The sequence below is a fragment of the Photinus pyralis genome, unplaced genomic scaffold (assembly GCF_008802855.1).
Source record: "Photinus pyralis isolate 1611_PpyrPB1 unplaced genomic scaffold, Ppyr1.3 Ppyr1.4_unclustered_Scaffold1498, whole genome shotgun sequence".
In the NCBI taxonomy this organism is placed as follows: domain Eukaryota; kingdom Metazoa; phylum Arthropoda; class Insecta; order Coleoptera; family Lampyridae; genus Photinus; species Photinus pyralis.
In genome coordinates this window covers 8,757-27,356 of record NW_022171030.1, presented here as the reverse complement: position 1 = coordinate 27,356, position 18,600 = coordinate 8,757, and the positions used below count along the sequence as shown (strand labels likewise).

At 35.6% G+C, this 18,600-nt stretch overlaps 3 protein-coding genes across 4 annotated transcripts; 2 read left to right on the top strand and 1 right to left on the bottom strand.

Annotated features, from left to right (window-relative positions):
* Positions 1 to 8,878: 8,878 nt before the first annotated feature.
* On the top strand, positions 8,879 to 10,669 carry LOC116181648. The gene has a single exon (XM_031502036.1). It carries the CDS (start codon positions 8,879 to 8,881, stop codon positions 10,667 to 10,669), a length of 1,791 nt encoding a protein of 596 aa, XP_031357896.1.
* A 2,129-nt stretch (positions 10,670 to 12,798) lies between these two features.
* LOC116181647 (tigger transposable element-derived protein 6-like) lies at positions 12,799 to 14,601 on the bottom strand. Its single transcript, XM_031502035.1, has one exon. The coding sequence runs from the start codon at positions 14,599 to 14,601 to the stop codon at positions 12,799 to 12,801; it is 1,803 nt and encodes a 600-aa protein (XP_031357895.1).
* Positions 14,602 to 14,629: 28 nt separating this feature from the next.
* On the top strand, positions 14,630 to 18,176 carry LOC116181644. 2 transcript variants are annotated; one of them, XR_004147304.1, is made up of 8 exons: positions 14,630 to 15,620; positions 16,045 to 16,168; positions 16,222 to 16,420; positions 16,474 to 16,688; positions 16,738 to 16,940; positions 16,991 to 17,153; positions 17,211 to 17,344; positions 17,390 to 18,176. XR_004147304.1 is itself a non-coding variant. In XM_031502031.1 (7 exons), exons 1-7 carry the CDS (start codon positions 15,534 to 15,536, stop codon positions 17,273 to 17,275), a joined length of 1,056 nt encoding a protein of 351 aa, XP_031357891.1. In that variant the 5' UTR covers positions 14,630 to 15,533; the 3' UTR covers positions 17,276 to 18,176. The 2 variants fall into 2 exon arrangements, 1 of the variants encoding a protein (XP_031357891.1); XM_031502031.1 differs by having other exon boundaries at positions 17,211 to 18,176.
* The last annotated feature ends 424 nt before the right edge of the window (positions 18,177 to 18,600 follow it).

The following is an 18,600-nucleotide window of genomic DNA, read 5'->3' as shown; positions in this document are numbered from 1 at the left end:
GATAGAGCTTAGTTTTCTCAGCCCATAATTTGCCCTGAATGAAATTTTTCATTTTTGTGCAAGTTTTGAGCCGATTCATGTAGTCTTGCATGTTTCTTAGTAAGTTTCCCCTTTCGAAAAATTTCCGAAATTGGAATTGAAGTGGCATCAAAACACCTGACAGTTTTTTCTCATCATAAGTTAAACCTCCTTGTCGATGAATTGCAACTACTTCATTACATAATGTATAATGTTTTATATCTCCAACATAGTCATTATACTTTAACAACCTGTGAAGCAAGTGTTCTGAATTATAACTCTCAAAGGGATTTCTTAAAGCCGAAATTATACCCAATATTTCCTCACAGAGCTCAGTATTATTGCTTCTTTTGAGGTAACTATGCAATTCCTTGAACAATTGCACAAATGCGGTAACTACGTGTTTGGTCATAGCATTTTGAACGTAAGATATATCTTTTCTAGAAAAATTACTTTTGTTGTGTAGTTCAAGTATAAACAACAGCAAAGATTGAGTTAATCCATTCTTAATATTTTCAAACTTAAAGTCCACAGGATATTGTGATGGAGGAGGAGGTGATGGTATTGGTTCAGTGGGTGTTGTTAGTAGTGGTTCTGGTGGTTTTGGTGTTGGTGTTTTTGGTGGTGATGGTGAAGTTGGATTAGTGGTTGAGGATGTAGATTCAGAATCGACTAATTTAATAGCATTACGAATATGTTTCTGATTCACATGTTTTTTAAATCTATCCAAGTACTGATAAGTTCGCTCACATTCACAACATGTAAACAAAGAGCTTGATCCTAAATCATGCACTCTTTTGAAATGTTGAATCAATATTTTTAGAGTATTAAATTGCCTTTTACATAGGAAGCACAACATCGTACAGGTAGAACTTTTAATGCAATGCAATAGAAATATAGGGAATCACCATAGAATTAACTAACTGAGTAAGCTTGTAGATGGTCTGTAGCTGCAGTACTTAGCAGCAATTCAAAAATGTGTTACCTATTTGGGCAATCGATACTTTCGTAGTTTATTCTGACATTGATAAATCCAAAGAAAGAGACGTTGAAATCACATCGGATCGAGTTTCTCTGAAATTAGGAAATGAAAAATAGTAGTACAAATTTTGCAGAAGCGCATTTTACAAAGCGGGATACCGCTGCAGTGTCAAATGTGTTTAGTTGCATTTCCCGTTGTGAAATTACAATGCGCACTGATTCCGTTCCCCGCGTCCCGCTTGCATATTTGTAAATAGCAGACGCGTTATCCTTTCGGTAAATTTCGCCCTGCTCGAAGAATGTTAATATTTAGCAGATGCGTCCGCCAGAATCCGCCTGGGCCTGACACGTCTGCTGTTTACTGGAGGAAGTGCAGCACAGACATTTTTATTTTTATATTCATATATCAGGTAAGGCGTCAGCTGTCTGCCTGATACGTCGGCTTTTTCACTTTATACCTTAAAAATGCCGAATGCGTGAATGGCCAAAGAATTACGCATATAAAAGTGTTAAGGAAAATAGCGTGATCGTCTGCAAACTCTTCAGTAAATAAGAGGTAGAGGTAAGTTTAATTTAAAATGTTTGTACAAAAATCTTTTGTAATATTATGACCACGTTGACATAGAGAACGCTAATGGTGTCAGGCGCGCATCCTCTTGGTGTATTGTTTGATCCATATTTATTGGGTGTATATTAATTTATTACATATAAGAAAAGGTAGTGGTCTTCCCCAAAATGGGGAAGACCACTACCTTTTCTTATAATTTTTCCTTTTGGACCTGAATTTGTACTAATTGTAGATTAGATTGTAGATAAGAACATGCTATATAGGCTATCCCAAAAAAGTATGGCAAATCAATGTTAGTGTTATTTATTTATAGTGTAATATTCCTGTATATTTATACAAAAGTAAAGAGCCGAGCCCTGTCCTTTTATTCAGACGCGTCTGGCAAAAATCCAACTTTTTCATCTGCTATATAGGTACAGGTCTTAACCTACTCCGACGTGTCTGCTGTTTACCAAGTGGTTTTGCTGACTCGTCTGCTATATACCACTCTACTTCGGCTCGCGTCTTTTGGCGGACGCGTCTTCTGCTTACAAATATGCGTCCCGCTTTTGTTTGAGAGTACCTATTTCATTGATAGCAGATCGAAGTTGAGATTTAAATATAGTAAAACCTGATGCTTGGATCAAATTGGTATATATGTAACAATTATTACTCACATACAAGTAATTGACTGCAGCTCCCACCCACAAGTCACCTATGTATAAGAAATTAAAAAATGGATCACTAACTGTAATATCGCGTTCACAGGTTCACTGTTTTCAAATTAAAATTTCAGGAGGTATTCGAATGCTCCTAGCACCTATACCTGCGACGACACATTGAGAGTTCACATTCACAGAGACCAAGCCATTATTAATTATTGTTTATTTTGGAACGTCCGGCTGCAGAGTCGGCGTTTGTTGCATAGAGAGGCGGTACAATAATTAATCCGTATAGGTAATATTAAATTACCAAACAGCGAAAGTGAATCTGTATTTATATTGTACATTGTGCCTCTATGCCGGCGGATGTTTATTAAAATAACTGATTTCCCCGAATTTTGGGCAAGGACGACTGCGTTCTCTTTTTAATATTTAACAAATCATGCACTCTTTTTTTTTAAATTAGATAATTTTCAATGATCGTACCTTTTGTTCGTATTCTCCAAATGACTGTAACCTGCAGCAACACTCAAACACTACGCTCTTTTCGTTACGAATCGCGAAATAATTGAATAGTGCGTGGCATAGGCTAAAACCCAGGTCACTAGGACATGTAGGCGTTGTAACAAGGATTGCGAGCCTTGATTTGAGACGTCTGATTATTATTTCAAGGCACCTAACCCTTCGGTTGAGGCAGTGTCCTTAATATGATGCATTCGTGCATTACTGAGTGGAAGACGGACCTTGGTTCAAGACACTGGAACATTAATACAACAACTTGAAACATCAACAGATTACATACCTATACATGGGCGAGTGTGCGCCTTGATTTCAGGCAAGGAATTATTATTTCAAGGCACAATAACCTGCGTTTGAGGTAGTTCAAACATAACAAAATGACGCGTCATTGGTCGGTACCTTGATAAAGTAAAACCAAGAGTGGCATAATAAATGAAGCATAAAAGGCTTGGAACTTGGAACATCAGCTTATTATACACACATACAGTGATTACTGATTAGCGCATTTTTGAACGAAGTTGGGTGCGCTATTCCACTTTCTCTGTCCGTCCGTCCGTCGGAGACCTTAACTACTCATAGGTATAGTAAAAATCCTGCTCATGCGCAGACTGGGTAATGCCAACTTTCTTATTTGTGGAGATAATTCTTTAAAATTTTAACCAAAGAAGCTTCTAGCTAGTACAGGCAAACAAATCGCATATTGTAAACATCAGGTGCGCGCAACGCAATGCTAAGTTTCTTATTTATAAAAATATTTATGCTTAACTTATTTTCCTTTAAATAGTCCATTATATGACCTTTTGGGAGGTACTGATCAATTCATGGTAAATGCGCTAATGTTACTGGCCTTATGGCGAAAACCTTTTTATCGTTTTAAGAGTGGCCATAGCCATAGGGAAATGCATATTCATTTATTTTCTTCTCCAAAAGGCAATTAAACTCTACCTTATGAATATGTTGTCGTACTGTGCTTTCAGTGGTTCTGATGGAATAATATTGCAAACTACGATTGGAAATAGGTTTTAATCTCTTTTCGAAGGTGAGAATATACCAACTTGGTATCCAGTACTGGAAGCACAATAGATTTATTAATTATTTTAAATTTTATTGTACTGGGCCGTCAACAGGCTTGCCCCTATATTACAGAGTGACCCGCATAATGCTCTCAGCATTACTTTTGGAATTCCATCATCTCGAATTGGGGTGGAAGTATGAGCTTATAAAACTCGGTATTGATGTCTTCCCCACAAATATATTGTATCGCATTTTTGGAACAAAAGTGCAGCTTATAGTCTCACTTTGGCCGGCTGGTGATCTCTGAGTTCTCGAAAACTACAATAGATAGAGACTTCCGGTTTTTTGCGTTAGCTTTGTGCTTAAAAGTTATGTGTCCGCCGGATATTTATATTGTTGTAATCGGTAATGTCACTGATCTACACACCAAAAATGCGTTTAAGTCATGCGGCTACCCGCAGACTTTTTTAACATCTTTTCTGCTGGTGTGATTATCTGCAACAATCGTCCAGCAACTTGTGAATACCTACATTGAAACTCTGGTTTCCTTGCAACTTGCAAGTTACTAAGTTCAATGCTGTATCTCAAAACAATTTGCATTTTTTCTTATGATAATTTAACGCATATGTGTTACTTGAAACGTAGTACCTACCTATACATTGGTGGAAGGCATGCTGCCTGCATTAATCGATTATAAGATTCATTGAAACAATAACTTCTGTTAATGAAAAGTACACAATTTTCAAACATTTGTAGGCATCACCGTAAGGCAAAATTTACATTGTCAGTATGTAAAACTATACTACAATAGATAACAATTTCACATCAACCGAATGAATGTACAACCTTGTCGCAAGGGTTGCGTAGTCCTAGCATTAACGCCCAAGGTTATTAACTGATGATTGAATAGCATTGATTCTATACCAACATTACATCATACCAATGTAAAAGTACATTGTGCTGATGTTTTCAAGTCAAGACACGACAGTCATTGATATGAGGTTAAAAATTTTTCTCTGTGCAGAAAACAGTAGAAGTAGTCAAGGAAAATAATGCAACGCTGGCGGTAAAGGATGTGAAAGCGTGCTTTATTCCGCTAAGGTTGGTGCTCAAACACTACTTTGAAATGCCTGATGTGTTCAAAAAATCATTAGAATTTGTGTCAGGAGTAAACATTAAAGATAATACTATTTCGAACTTTGTCGAGTCTGAATTATGGAAAGAAAAACTCTTGCACTTTCAAAACAAAATTGTATTTCCCCTTTTTCTGTATTATGACGATTATGAATCATGCAATCCTTTAGGCTCTCATTCTGGCGTTTATAAAATTGGAGCAGTATACGTAAGTTTGCCATTTCTTCCAAACTACCTTCAAGGTTCACTTGATAGAATATTACTTGTTGAATTGCATCATAGTGATGATAGGAAAGCATTTGGTAATCATGCTATTTTTGGTATCATCGCAGATGAGCTGAAATATTTAGAAGATAGTGGTATATGTATTGATACACCAAGTGGAATCATTAAAATATATTTTTCTCTTGCACTTATTGTTGGTGATAATTTGGGAATGCATACAATTTTAGGTTTCAGCGAAAGCTTTTCATGCAACTATCCTTGTCGTTTTTGTAAAATGTCAAAAAATGAATTGAAAACTGCATGTTCCCAAAACGACACCGTTCTAAGAACTGTAGAAATGTATAACAATGACATTGAGCAAAAAAACCTAGCTTTGACTGGAATTAAAGAGCCCTGTCTATGGCATTCCCTTAATTTTCATGTTACAAGTAACCTATCTGTTGACATTATGCACGACATTCTGGAGGGAGTGTGCCATTATGATTTTCTTCTAATTTTGCAACGATTTATATGTGATATGAAATACTTTACTTTAGAAAATTTTAACTTTCGGCTGAATACATTTAATTATAGCGAGTTGGAAATTAAAAATCGACCACCCCCTATTGAAAGTAATTTTCAAAAAAAGAAAAAACTTAATTTATCGGCTTCCGAAATGCTGTGTTTCACACGCTATTTTTCATTGTTTATTGGCGATGCGGTACCAGATTCAGACGAGGGGTGGCAACTATATTTGTGTTTGAGGCAAATTGTCGACATAATTTTCTCGAGATCTGCATGTCCTTCTCAAGTAGTACTTCTAAAAACTTTAATAGAAGAGCATCATCAAATTTATACAAATACATTCAGGCAATGTTTAAAACCGAAACATCATCATATGATACACTATCCTTTCATTATGTCTAAAGTTGGACCACTTCGTAACCTTTGGGCTATGAGGTTTGAATCAAAACACAAAGATTCAAAAAAAACTGCAAATATAACATCCTCAAGAAAAAATATCACTTTAACTTTAGCTATGAAACAACAGCTGAAACTCTGTTATAAATTAATGTCAAAAGACTCCTTGGAGAACAATCTGACTGTTGGTCCAGGTGACATATTTTTTTTAAACACCCTACCTTTTTATGAAAATTTCAAATCTTTATTGCCTGAAAACTTAAATGATTGTTACTTACCCCGTTGGGTTAATGTTGGTGGTTTAGTGTATAAACAGTCAGGAATTTTAATTGTTGGAACTAATGATTCGTTACCTACTTTTGGAATGCTGCTATACATAGTGGAAATTGAAAATGAAATTACCTTCGTGTACAATAGTTTTGACACAATGACATTTGATGCACATTACCACGCATATGAAGTTTGTAAAACTAAAGTTTATAAAGTAATTCCATACAAAGATTTGCTGGATCCTTTTCAAGCTATCCTGCACAAATCAGCTAATGGCAAAATATATATTGCTACGCGAAATGATATTTCTGGAAATTGATAAATGTCGTTTCTGGTAATAATATATTCGATTGGTTTCACTTTACTAAAGATTAATAATAAAATAGAAAAATTATGTTTAATTCCCAATTGATTAAATTTAAGGTACCTATATAGTATAAGTTTGTTCTGCTTAGCTCTTAAGTAATTTTTAATGTAAATACATTGTATCTACATATATAATAATGTTTAGCTTATGTACCATATATACAGGGTGTTACACGACCGTTCGAAAAAAAAAAATCGGGTTGTAGAGGGCATCAAAACAAGCACTTTTTCCAAATAAACCGAGGGTCCAACGTGTTTCGTTTGGGGGCCACCCCCCAAAGAGTGTTGAAATCTGCATTTCTTCTTTAATTTTTTTCTCAGCAACCATAAGAGTTACAAAGTCGGGTGGCATGTCTTTGAATAGGTTTTTGGGTATGCTCTTTCCGATTTTGCAATTTTTTTTCAAAATTCCTACCCCTAAAGGGCGCACCCCTAAGCTAGGGTGCAAAAAAAAATTCTGATTTCGACGAAATTTGGTATCTGGGGGTTTTTTAACATGAAAATCACGAATCTGAAATTAGTTTTTGAAAATTCGAAAAAAAAAAGTTCCACTGCAATTCTTGGCGGGACAACGAAAATAGAGATAATTCCACGAAATTTGTTGTGTACATACTAAACGAGTTAAGGAACAAAACAGTTTTTTAAAATAACTTTTCAAACAAAAGTTATACTCATTTGAATGTTGGTCCTTCGGGTCGCGAAGTGTCCCAAGCCTACTAGTAAGCCAGGAGCGGGTTCTTTTGGAAGTTATTTTTCAACCTAAGATTATGAAAATTTTTGATCATAGTGAAAAAGTATCATACGGAAAGTGATTTGACTTTTTCCCCTACCTTATTTAGATAATAAATAATCGACAGCGCTTTAAGATACCTTGGTAGGTGTTTTAATCGATACATCGAATTTTTTAATCATTTAATGACCGAATTAATTCCAAATAACAAAATATCGACTCAAACCGTTAATCTTTTGTTTTTGCGACATTGTCAACCAACACAATGCGAAATTATGGCTTACTAGTAGGCTTGGGACACTTCGCGACCCGAAGGACCAACATTCAAATGAGTATAACTTTTGTTTGAAAAGTTATATTAAAAAACTGTTCGACAGTTTTGTTCCTTAACTCGTTTAGTATGTACACAACAAATTTCGTGGAATTATCTCTATTTTCGTTGTCCCGCCAAGAATTGCATGGAACTTTTTTTTTCGAATTTTCAAAAACTAATTTCAGATTCGTGATTTTCATGTTAAAAAACCCCCAGATACCAAATTTCGTCGAAATCAGAATTTTTTTTTGCACCCTAGTTTAGGGGTGCGCCGTTTAGGGGTAGGAATTTTGAAAAAAAATTTGCAAAATCGGAAAGAGCATACCCAAAAACCTATTCAAAGACATGCCACCCGACTTTGTAACTCTTATGGTTGCTGAGAAAAAAATTAAAGAAGAAATGCAGATTTCAACACTCTTTGGGGGGTGGCTCCCAAACGAACCACGTTGGACCCTCGGTTTATTTGGAAAAAGTGCTTGTTTTGATGCCCTCTACAACCCGATTTTTTTTTTTCGAACGGTCGTGTAACACCCTGTATACAACACAATATACCTTTGGTTATATGTTTGTTTTATTTTGGAGCACCCTGTGTAAATTGATACAACAGCAATATATTTGTCTACTGTAATAAATTGATAATATCTGTGGTAGACAATTAGTGTTAGTTCTGCAAGACAAGCGACATTTATTGAGGAGCAAAAAAAGTATGGTATTGTAGACAAAAAGAATGAATCACAGAACTAATTTGCTTTAAAATATAAGCAATAGTGTTTATCTATGATAGAAAATTAATTGAGTAAGTTACTCAACAGAGTTTGGAGTAATAGACAAAGGTACTTATCTAATATACATAAGTTCTTAGAACCAATGGATTTTTTACTTCACTGCTCTAGTGAAAATTAAAGTGCTAATTGCGATAATGTAGGTATTTGTTCTGCGTAATAAACATAAAATAGAAAGAAAAATTGTATTCTGCAGATAAAATCTTTACTGTCACTATAGTGACTAGGTATTTTATCTAGAAGAGACAAGTTTTTTTTTTCTGTGTAGGTTAGATTAAGATGAAATGAGCGGGACGTCAGTGGGTGTTAATTGTAACAGCGTGCATGGTGTTGATTGTAACGGTGTTACTTTCAACACCCCCATTTTCCATAAAGTATGAAGTCTCATTTTTGTATTCTGATAGGTTAAATTCAAAAATGGTTAAACCAAGGCCGCGGAAGACAAGTAGAGGCCTAATTCCACAAGAGACGTTCGAGCTTGCAGCTAAAAGGGTGATAGATGAAAATGCTTCTGTAAGGGCAACAGCAAAAGAATACGGCATGTGCCATGTAACTTTGTGTCGATTTGTTAATAAAATGCGGAAAAAAGAAAATCCACAAGTGGGATATCGACCTCATAAAAAAGTCTTCACAGGCGAACAAGAACAGCAGTTGGGGCGATACTGCGAAGAATCTGCAAAACTTTATTTTGGCCTGTCAACGAGAGATTTACGGAAGCTTGCTTATCAGTTTGCTATAAAAAACAAATGCAAATTTCCTGATGGCTGGAAAGAAAGTGACATGGCTAGCGAGGATTGGCTTACTGCCTTTTTGAAGCGTAATCCAACATTATCTATCCGGACACCTGAATCAACTAGTCTAGCAAGGGCTATGAATTTTAATCCAGAAAATGTTGGCAAGTTTTTTGACAACTTGAGCGACGTAATGGAAAGGCATAATTTTGAACCCCACAATATTTTTAATGTCGATGAGACTGGTTGTACAACCGTCCAAAAACCCAATAAAGTGATTTCATTAAAAGGTGTCAAACAAGTTGGTGCCATCACTTCTCAGGAAAGAGGGACACTAGTGACAATGTGCTTTGCCATCAATGCTCTAGGTAATAGTATTCCTCCCATGTTTGTGTTTCCATTAGTGCGATACCATGATCATTTTGTGCGAGACGGACCAGACAGTTGCATTGGAAGTGCAAACAGAAGTGGGTGGATGCAAGAAGAGGATTTTTTAATTTTTATTAAACATTTCGCAAAGTTTTCCAAACCTTCCGAAACCAACAGAGTGCTACTAATTTTAGACAACCACGCCTCTCATTTGTATTTACCAGTGATTGACTTTTGTAGAGACAATTATATTACCCTACTTTCGTTCCCCCCTCACACCTCACACAAGTTACAACCATTAGATCGTGGTGTCTATGGGCCGTTTAAGAAATTTTACAATAATTCTTGCGATCAATGGATGAAAAATAATCCTGGTAAAAGAATGACGATGTACAATATTCCGAGCATAGCTAGGGAGGCCATTCAATTGGCCGCAGTTCCCAAAAATATTACTTCCGGTTTCAGGTGTTGTGGAATATGGCCCTTTAATAGAAACATCTTCTCGGACGACGAATTTGCTCCATCTAGCGTTACGGACAGGCCATTAAATACCGCATCAGCCGTTGGCGAAAAAGAAGCCATATTGTGTCCTGCGAGCACATCAACAAGTTCCATTGAAATGCCTCTAAATGATGCCAATCTTAATATCATCAATATTCCATGTGAACCTAGCACACCCCCTAAAACATCGCCCATTCCACCAGCTGCGTTTTATTCTCCTGAAGAAATTCGTCCCTTGCTGAAGGCTGATTTTTCGAAGCCAGTGAAAACGAACAAGAGGGCGAAAGGAAAAACGGCAATTTTAACGGATACGCCCGAGAAGAATTTAATAGAGGAGAAGTTTAACAAAAAAAAGGTAGTCGCGGTCACCAAAAAATTACATGGTTCCCAGACAAAGAAGAAAAACAAACAAACAATAAAAAGAAAAGTGTCAGAAAATTTATCATCATCTGAAGATGACAGTATTTGTATAGTTTGCTTGGGACCCTACAAAGAAAGCAAAGAAGATTGGTTGCAGTGCAGAAATTGCAAGGAATGGGCACACTGTAGTTGTGCGGGTAACAATGCGTTATTTGTTTGCAAAAATTGCGATTCAGATGCAGATTAGGTATGCTGTAGTGTAGGACTTTTATTGTTTTCTTTCGTATAAAATTTTATTTTTGTTTTTGTTTACTTTTAACATGAATAAATAAGCATGAACTATTCTTCTTTATGCATTTTCTGTGTGTTACAATTAACACCACGCATGTTACAATTTACACCAAAGCGGTGTTAAATGTAACACATTCCTTTCTTTCAAATAACTTTTTTTTTTACAAATATGACATTATGATAACGAAACACTTTACAAAATTAGGAAAAGAAACGAGCATTGTGTGTTTTAATTGGCATACGGACTAATTTCCTTTATAATTGAATGTACAAAAAAATATTAAGTACATTTTGTTACTTTCTACACCGGTCTCCCCTAAATAGGTAGGGGAGACTGGGGAGGGTTGATACGTTTTTTAGAAAAAAATTAATAAATATTTTATAATCATCATTTGCTAATCCATTTATGTCAGAGCTCAATTTAGAGACATTGCTTAGAAATTTGGGAACATTAAATTACTGAAAATTAAATATTTAACTTTGAATAGGTATACAATTTTGAAATTCTCGATGCAAAGTGTCTCAAACCTCCCTATACAAGGGAGGCTTGATACATTGAATGGGAGGTTTGATACAATAAGAAATTAAATATAAAACACTAAAAGGACTGCAATCTATTATTATCAGAACATTATTTAATTATAGTACAGGCGGTAAGTGCATCGGTCTAAACATTTTGGGGGGGAAAGCTGGATTTTGTTGAAATGTCTCAGGTTAGGTGTCTCGAATAACGTACTAAAAGTCCAGACCCCCAACTGCGCCGCTCATCGAGCTGTGGCACGTTTTTGCCCCCCAAAATCAGTTTTTCGTTAATATCTCGAAATGTAGCAGGCTTAGAGAAAAACTTTTGAAACAAAAAATGTTCCTCGTAAAATTTCCTACACGATAGCTTACTTGCAAGTTAGTCCAGGCCTAACCGATAGCCTACAGCGTTCGTTTGAGTAGTCTAATATTGAGTTCTTTGATGATTTTTTGTACTTATGGTTGTATGGACGCCTAAATTGATGAAAGACGTACTTCTCACTTATTGTACCATAGGATAGCCGATTTGAACGTTAATTTAAGAAATTTCATCAACATTCTGTTTCCTCTCCATTTTTGCACCTGATGAAAGCATCGGTAGGCGTGGAGACTGAATGCAGCGGCAGTAGGCGACGCTCAACGTATGAGACGTACTTCTGACATGTTACCTTGTATGTCTCACCTCGCTCCCACAGAATTTTACGAAGCAGGAAGCCACCATCAATAACGTAACTTAGTTTTATCATATTGAGTCAAATCACTCTCTGAGAAGATTTTATAGAGTGTAGATTTGACACATTTTCGCATCCCTTTCTCGTCAAACAGCGCCAAGGGGTATGGTGCCAATTCATACTCCAGGTATTTCTTCAGTTGAGCGTCACTTTTCTTCAAAATTGAAATCCTTTTAAACAGTATTAACGGATCCACCAGACGGTTTTCATCGCGCACTTTCATTGTGTTGAGAGCTTTCATGGTGATCACGCAGTCGCTTCTTCTCATTTTAACGGCTGAAAATTTCATTCCATGAAATAGAAAGAGTGTACACTGCAGGTAGACTGACATATGACCCTGTTCTCTGTCTATTCACTGCAGGAAATTCGCGAAAAACTCGATATTAGACTACTCAAATGAACGCTGTAGGCTAACGGTTAGGCCTGGGCTAACTTGCAAATAAGCTATCGTGTAGGAAATTTTACGTGGAACATTTTTTGTTTCAAAAGTTTTTCTCTAAGTCTGCTACATTTTCGAGATATTAACGAAAAACTGATTTCGGGGGGCAAAAACGTGCCACAGCTCGATGAGCGGCGCAGTTGGGGGTCTAGACTTTTAGTACGTTATTCGGGACACCTAACCTGAGACATTTCAACAAAGTCCAGCTTTCCCCCCCAAAATGTTCAGATTGACGTTTTTTGTGTACTTATCGCCTGTACTATTAATACATAATTCACAAGAAAACATTTTTGTATTATGCTTGACATCAGCACAGGCTGAATGGCACCATCTGAGACACTTCTGGCATTGGATCCACTTTTCTCTAGAACGAGACGCTGAAAATAGTGAATTTCAGTAGATGCAAGCGGCATCGTCATCGTCATCTGCATCAGAAAATGGATCCTTTTCGTCCTCAGAATCCGAGTCACCGAACACACGTTTTTCTGTTTTTGCATTTCTATCCAAAACTTTTCTTTTGGGTTGGGATTCCGTACTCTCAGCATTGAGTTTTTCAAAGTGATTATTTTCTCCAGTTTCACTACTTATTTTTCGTTTAGCCATTTCAACTTTAGTTTTCATACGTTTTTTTCCTTCCCTCATCTTATACTCGGCCTCAATGGCCTCTTTTTCTGGGGTGTCGGTTAAGATTCTTGTCCGACCAGGCTTTCTGCCTCCTTTTTTCAATCGTGGTTGTGCCTTGGGATAAGGACGAACTTCTTCAGGAGTTTTAAATGAAACAGATGAGGTGCTTTGGATTGTGGTGCTATCCTGTAGAAACGTTTCTATTGGATTTGAAGTTGACTTCTGTTGACATAAAGAGGTGCCAGGTGGTGGTGTTGTCTCTTGCTGAGATATGGATGTGCCAGGTTGAGCTATTGGGTCATCTCTATCGAGTTCTTTTTCAGAATTTTCCCTTAATTCCTCATATGGTCTGTTTGTAACTTCTGCTCCTGCGAAATCGAGATCTTCAAATAAATGTGGGTTAAAAGGATAAATTCCAGTGGTTGAAAATCCCTTGGTTATATTTGATGGCGAGAACGCCCTGACATAGGCTAATCCAACTAATTCCGGTATATTTTTTAATGAAATTGTTTGTCCTGGATGGCTGACCATCCATGCATCTGCCTGTTCATTATAATATCTTTTAAACGGACCAAAAACCGATACATCTAAAGGTTGTAAGCGGTGGCTTGTGTGAGGTGGTAAAGTTAGTAAATGAATGCCATTTAACTTACATTTGTCTAAGGCTTTGGGTGAAATATGGCTTTCGTGATTGTCAAGGACTAATATGCATTTGTTTTCATTGGAACATTTTGCGTGTTTTATGAAGTGATCTAGATATTTTACGAAATTATCAGCAGTCATCCAACCACTTTCATGCGTCACAGCAATGGAACCTGAAGGAGCACCTTGGATCATGTAATCCTGCATTCTCACACGAGGAAATATAAAAAATGGCGGCACAGAATTTCCTACTGCATTTATAGCACAACAAACTGTTACCAGAGTACCACGTTCTGCTGAAGTACTTTTTGAAATTTGTTTTTGGCCTTTACGCGCAATGATCTTTTGAGGTTTGTGGGCAGTAGTCACTCCAGTTTCATCTAAGTTGTACACGGATTCTGGGCCAAAAGTTTCCCGTTCCAATAAATTGCTCAAATTTTTGTAAAATTCTTGCACATTATGTCGATTGAACGCAGTGGCTCTGCCCAAACTAGTGGCTTCGGGACTTCTGAGTGATAATTGGGGATAACGTGACATGAATCCTTTTAGCCAATCGTAGGAAGCACATTCGTTTTTCTTCCAGTTTTCTGGTAGCTTTTTGTTATTTGCTTGACCAAATTCATACGCAAACTTCCTTGTTTGCTTAGGCGTAAGACCATAGTGGAGGTTGGCAGAAGTGAGCAAATATTCCACTAAAAGCGATTCTTCGTGACATGAAAAAATTTGTGAAGTGACAAAATTTGGTGTAAAAGATGTTTCTTTGTCCGTCTTGTATTTTAGGACATATCTTCTCAGTGTCATTTTGTCAACATTGTACTTTTTGGCAGTAGTCCTCAGTGCTTTATTTTCATTTACTACTTCAATAACTGCGCTTTTTAAATCGTCTGGAGAATAGTTTGTGCGACCTTTAGATTTCCATTTAAACGGCATCTATAACAATATACACAGAGAGAAATTTTGTGTTTGGTGTATCAATTGAAAATATGTTAACAATTTAAAGCTGGCAGAAACTCAATTTAGTTTATTCTAACAATACCATGGTGTTTATGTAGCAATATAATGTAAATACTGTATGCACGGATAATATGGTGACGATGGTTGTAAACTAACCAACAAAGACAATTTTACTCATCAATACCTTTTGGTTGTAGATGTGTAAAGTTTAGGTATAAAACTTATTGTTAACATAGTATGGTCGAACTTGTACACCTTCAAAAAAATTTTGCTAGGCATACAACATGCGCGTCTATAGCAGCAAAAAAATGATCAAAACAACAATATATTGTTGGTAGTGCTACTAAACTCCGTAATTAAAATACGTACTTCAGTTGTTGGAGTTACAATTTATATGTGTAAAGCCGCAAATGAATTTGATACAACGCCTACATAGTATAAGAAATGCAAAATCTGCAATGATTAAAATAACCGCGCACAATAATGTATTCGGTCACATATTTTAATTTTCACATTTTTGTGCATCGTGCATGCCGTAAAGATGGATTTTGTGGTGGATAAGTTGAAAGAATGGGGCCGGAGGACTTGATTGAAATTTTTTCTCGTAAGTACCCGATACATTTACCTATATTTTTGAGAGTTATGCCTTCTATCTATATCTAAAACGCGAAATTGCACATTTCAATTTTTAAGAAAAATGTTATACCTCCATTGCTTTTTATCACGCGTTCAACGTTCCTATTGCCATTGTGGTTTGCAAAATTTTTGTTTACAACGGTTTGCAGTGTGCAATTTCTACTCATTGTATGAACTTCCTTGTTTGATATACTTACTTAGTTTAACGACCTACCGTTTTTTTTTTAGAAAACCAAATCGACAACGAAGTTTTTTTAAATTTAACGGAGTCGATGATTAAGGAATTAATTCCACAAGTGGGATTACGGTATAAATTTTCGAAAAATTATAATAACATATTCGGCAATTCTCTAATAATTGTAAGTCAAACCCTAGGCCAAGCTCTTAATTTTCATTACAACTGTGATTCTGAAATAATAACCACGACAACATTTTTCGCTGTGCATAATTGTTTTTCTACGTCTAATATAAACTTTTAATTCAAGTTGCGATTGTTTTACGTCGAATAAGTGGGTACTTTGCTTCAATTCGTCGCCCTTAATACATTTGGAATTTGGAAATGTACAAATTATTTCATTTGATACAAGAAAGCAAAATTATAAATAGGTGTTTTTATCAAAAAAATAAAGAAAAATGTAGTACTTTCGGGAACTCATTTCTTCGACCTGTTAAAATTTAGTTAATGTACCTGAAATCCGAAAACGTAATATGATCAACTGTGGTTATTGTTTCCTGAACAGTGTGTTTGTGGTGGTCAAAACCCTGCTATTTTATTGTTTGTAGGGTACTGATGAGGAACCATTGTCTTCCTCATCAAGTACATGTACAATTACATCAGCTGATGTAAATGATCAAATAACGACTTTGTTTCTTCCGGTACCATCCAGCTCAATTGATGATGCATTAGGTAAGTGTACATATCATTTTGTTAAAGTTAACTTCTATAGTATATTTACCTAGATACATCAAATCCACAATTTGGACATATTAATCCGCAAGGTGATGCGGACGTAAACACAGATTTGCGCCAACTACTGGAAAAAGAGCGCGTACGGGGAAAGGAAATTTTACAAAGTTACAAACTCTTCAAAACATTTAATAGGTCTACACTAGCAGATATTATCATAGAAAATCAGTTAAAAGATGACCCCAATGCAAGGTATATCTATGTAATTATTTAAAGCGAGTAGCTAATGATGTGTTGATTTTTAGAATTAATTCCGCTACGTTTACGGAGATATCCCAAAAAATAGCCCAAACATTTCCTGGAGAGTTAGCAGGATCATATTATATTCCATACTGTAAATCTTCCGATGGAAGGGTATCGACAGCTAAGGGGATTTTATGGGATAAATATGTAAATAAAAGGCGCAATTTTCGACGACTACAAATAATCACAAAGAAATCCAATACATCTACCATCACTTGTAAGTGTTATTTGTATAGACTATATAATAAGATTTCTTTATTCTGTAGCACCTGTTCAACAAAGTGAAAATGACAATATTTCAAGTGAGGAACTTCAGGAGTTGGACACATGGCTGCGCAACAATGTAATGCCGTGGAATCTTGTCATAGAAAATTGGCAAAAAACGCTCCGAATTAGACAAAAATTTGAAACAATAGACACTTATTTCCGAGACTATCCTTCTTTAAGGCAACCTTCTGGGTATTTGTTGGTAGGAATTAATTTACTGAAAATAGGTACCTACGTGAACTTTTTTTTTAGTTGGAACTTGACTTTGACGCATTATTTACTGGAAAAGGAAACCACTTACTAAATAAGTGGCTAAATTTTTCCGAGCGGATACTTAAACTAGTAGAAACAAAAAAAGACAACACAACAGGCAAAAATTTTCTGAAGAACTATAATTACCAATCATATAATGAAAGTAAGTTTGTATTTATGTTAATTTAATAGTGTAACTAAAGTTACTTGTTTGTTTTAGGACAAAAAGAAGTATTGGGATTTGCATTATTACCGCTAATTATACCACCCTGTCCCATTAAATAAAAAAAAAGTGGTACGCGATACAAACCTTCGAAAGTAGAAACACAAGAAGCATTTTGTTGTATTATAGAGGTAGTTAAAATTATTTGTTAAGTTAAATTAAATATATATTTTTAGGATATTAGCAAATTAGAAGAAAAGTTGGAGAGTCGAAGGAATAAACTCTTAACTTTTGGTGAAACATTACAACCATCCGTAGTTTTAGTTGGAACTGTAGACGGAATTACATCTTCTTACGTAATCATCAATGACACTCAATATAAATTGGAAACACCAATGAAAGCTGTAGATGTCTGTTTCAAGGTATATCATGCAACTAATGCCAAGTATCCAATAGAAGCGGAACATATTTGGACGTTTATACAGCAATATATTTATGAAATTTATACGCCATCGGATAGATCGTTTGTAAGTTTGAATGCATTCACTTCAGATATAAATAGCATAGTAACCTAAGAAAATGAAATGTTTTAAGTGCAAATGTGAACTAAGCTCAAACACTTTACTTCTTTCACATTTAAAACATGTGCATTATTTAAAACACCAAGATATTCATAAGTGTATTGACTGCAATCGAACATACAGTAACTTAAATGCATTCAAAAAGCATTTAAATAAAAATCACGTTTTGATATCTAATTCTACTTTAAGGGAGGCTACTCCTTTAGACAGTGCAATAAGTTTGGATGTTCCATTGAATCAATCAATTAATTTGCTAGATAACGTTAACCATGAGTCAGTACATTCACCACATGATTTTGTAACCCCCCTTTATCCAAAAAATAACATAGACATTAATGCAGAATGCCTTAAATTAGTTAGTAGTTTATACTGCCATTCTTACGTTAATCGTAATTCTGTTCAAATATTTGTTGAAAGTATTAAACGATTCATTGACGATTTTTATGTGCCAGTTTTAATTGAAAAAATCAACAGCTATGTAACTTCCAATGTAGACCAAGATAAGAATTTCATTATTGATGGTTTAATACATATGATATCTTACTTTAAAAATCCATTTGATGGCCTTGGAACTGAATACAAAAGATTCAAGACTTTTGAAAACACGAGATTTTTTATAAAACCTGTCAATTATATAATTGGCCAAAGAAGTCATTTCAAAGTTCTTGACGGTGTTGGGTGTTTAATTCCAGAACCAGTTCATGCTAAATTTATTCCTTTACGGCAAATATTCAGTGCACTTTTTCAGTTACCCAATTTTTTGTTAGACGTGAGGGCATATATCCAAACTTTGGACAAGGATTCATTTGTTTTAACCAGCTTTGTTCAAAGCAATATTTGGCAACAAAAACTGCTTCAGCATAATA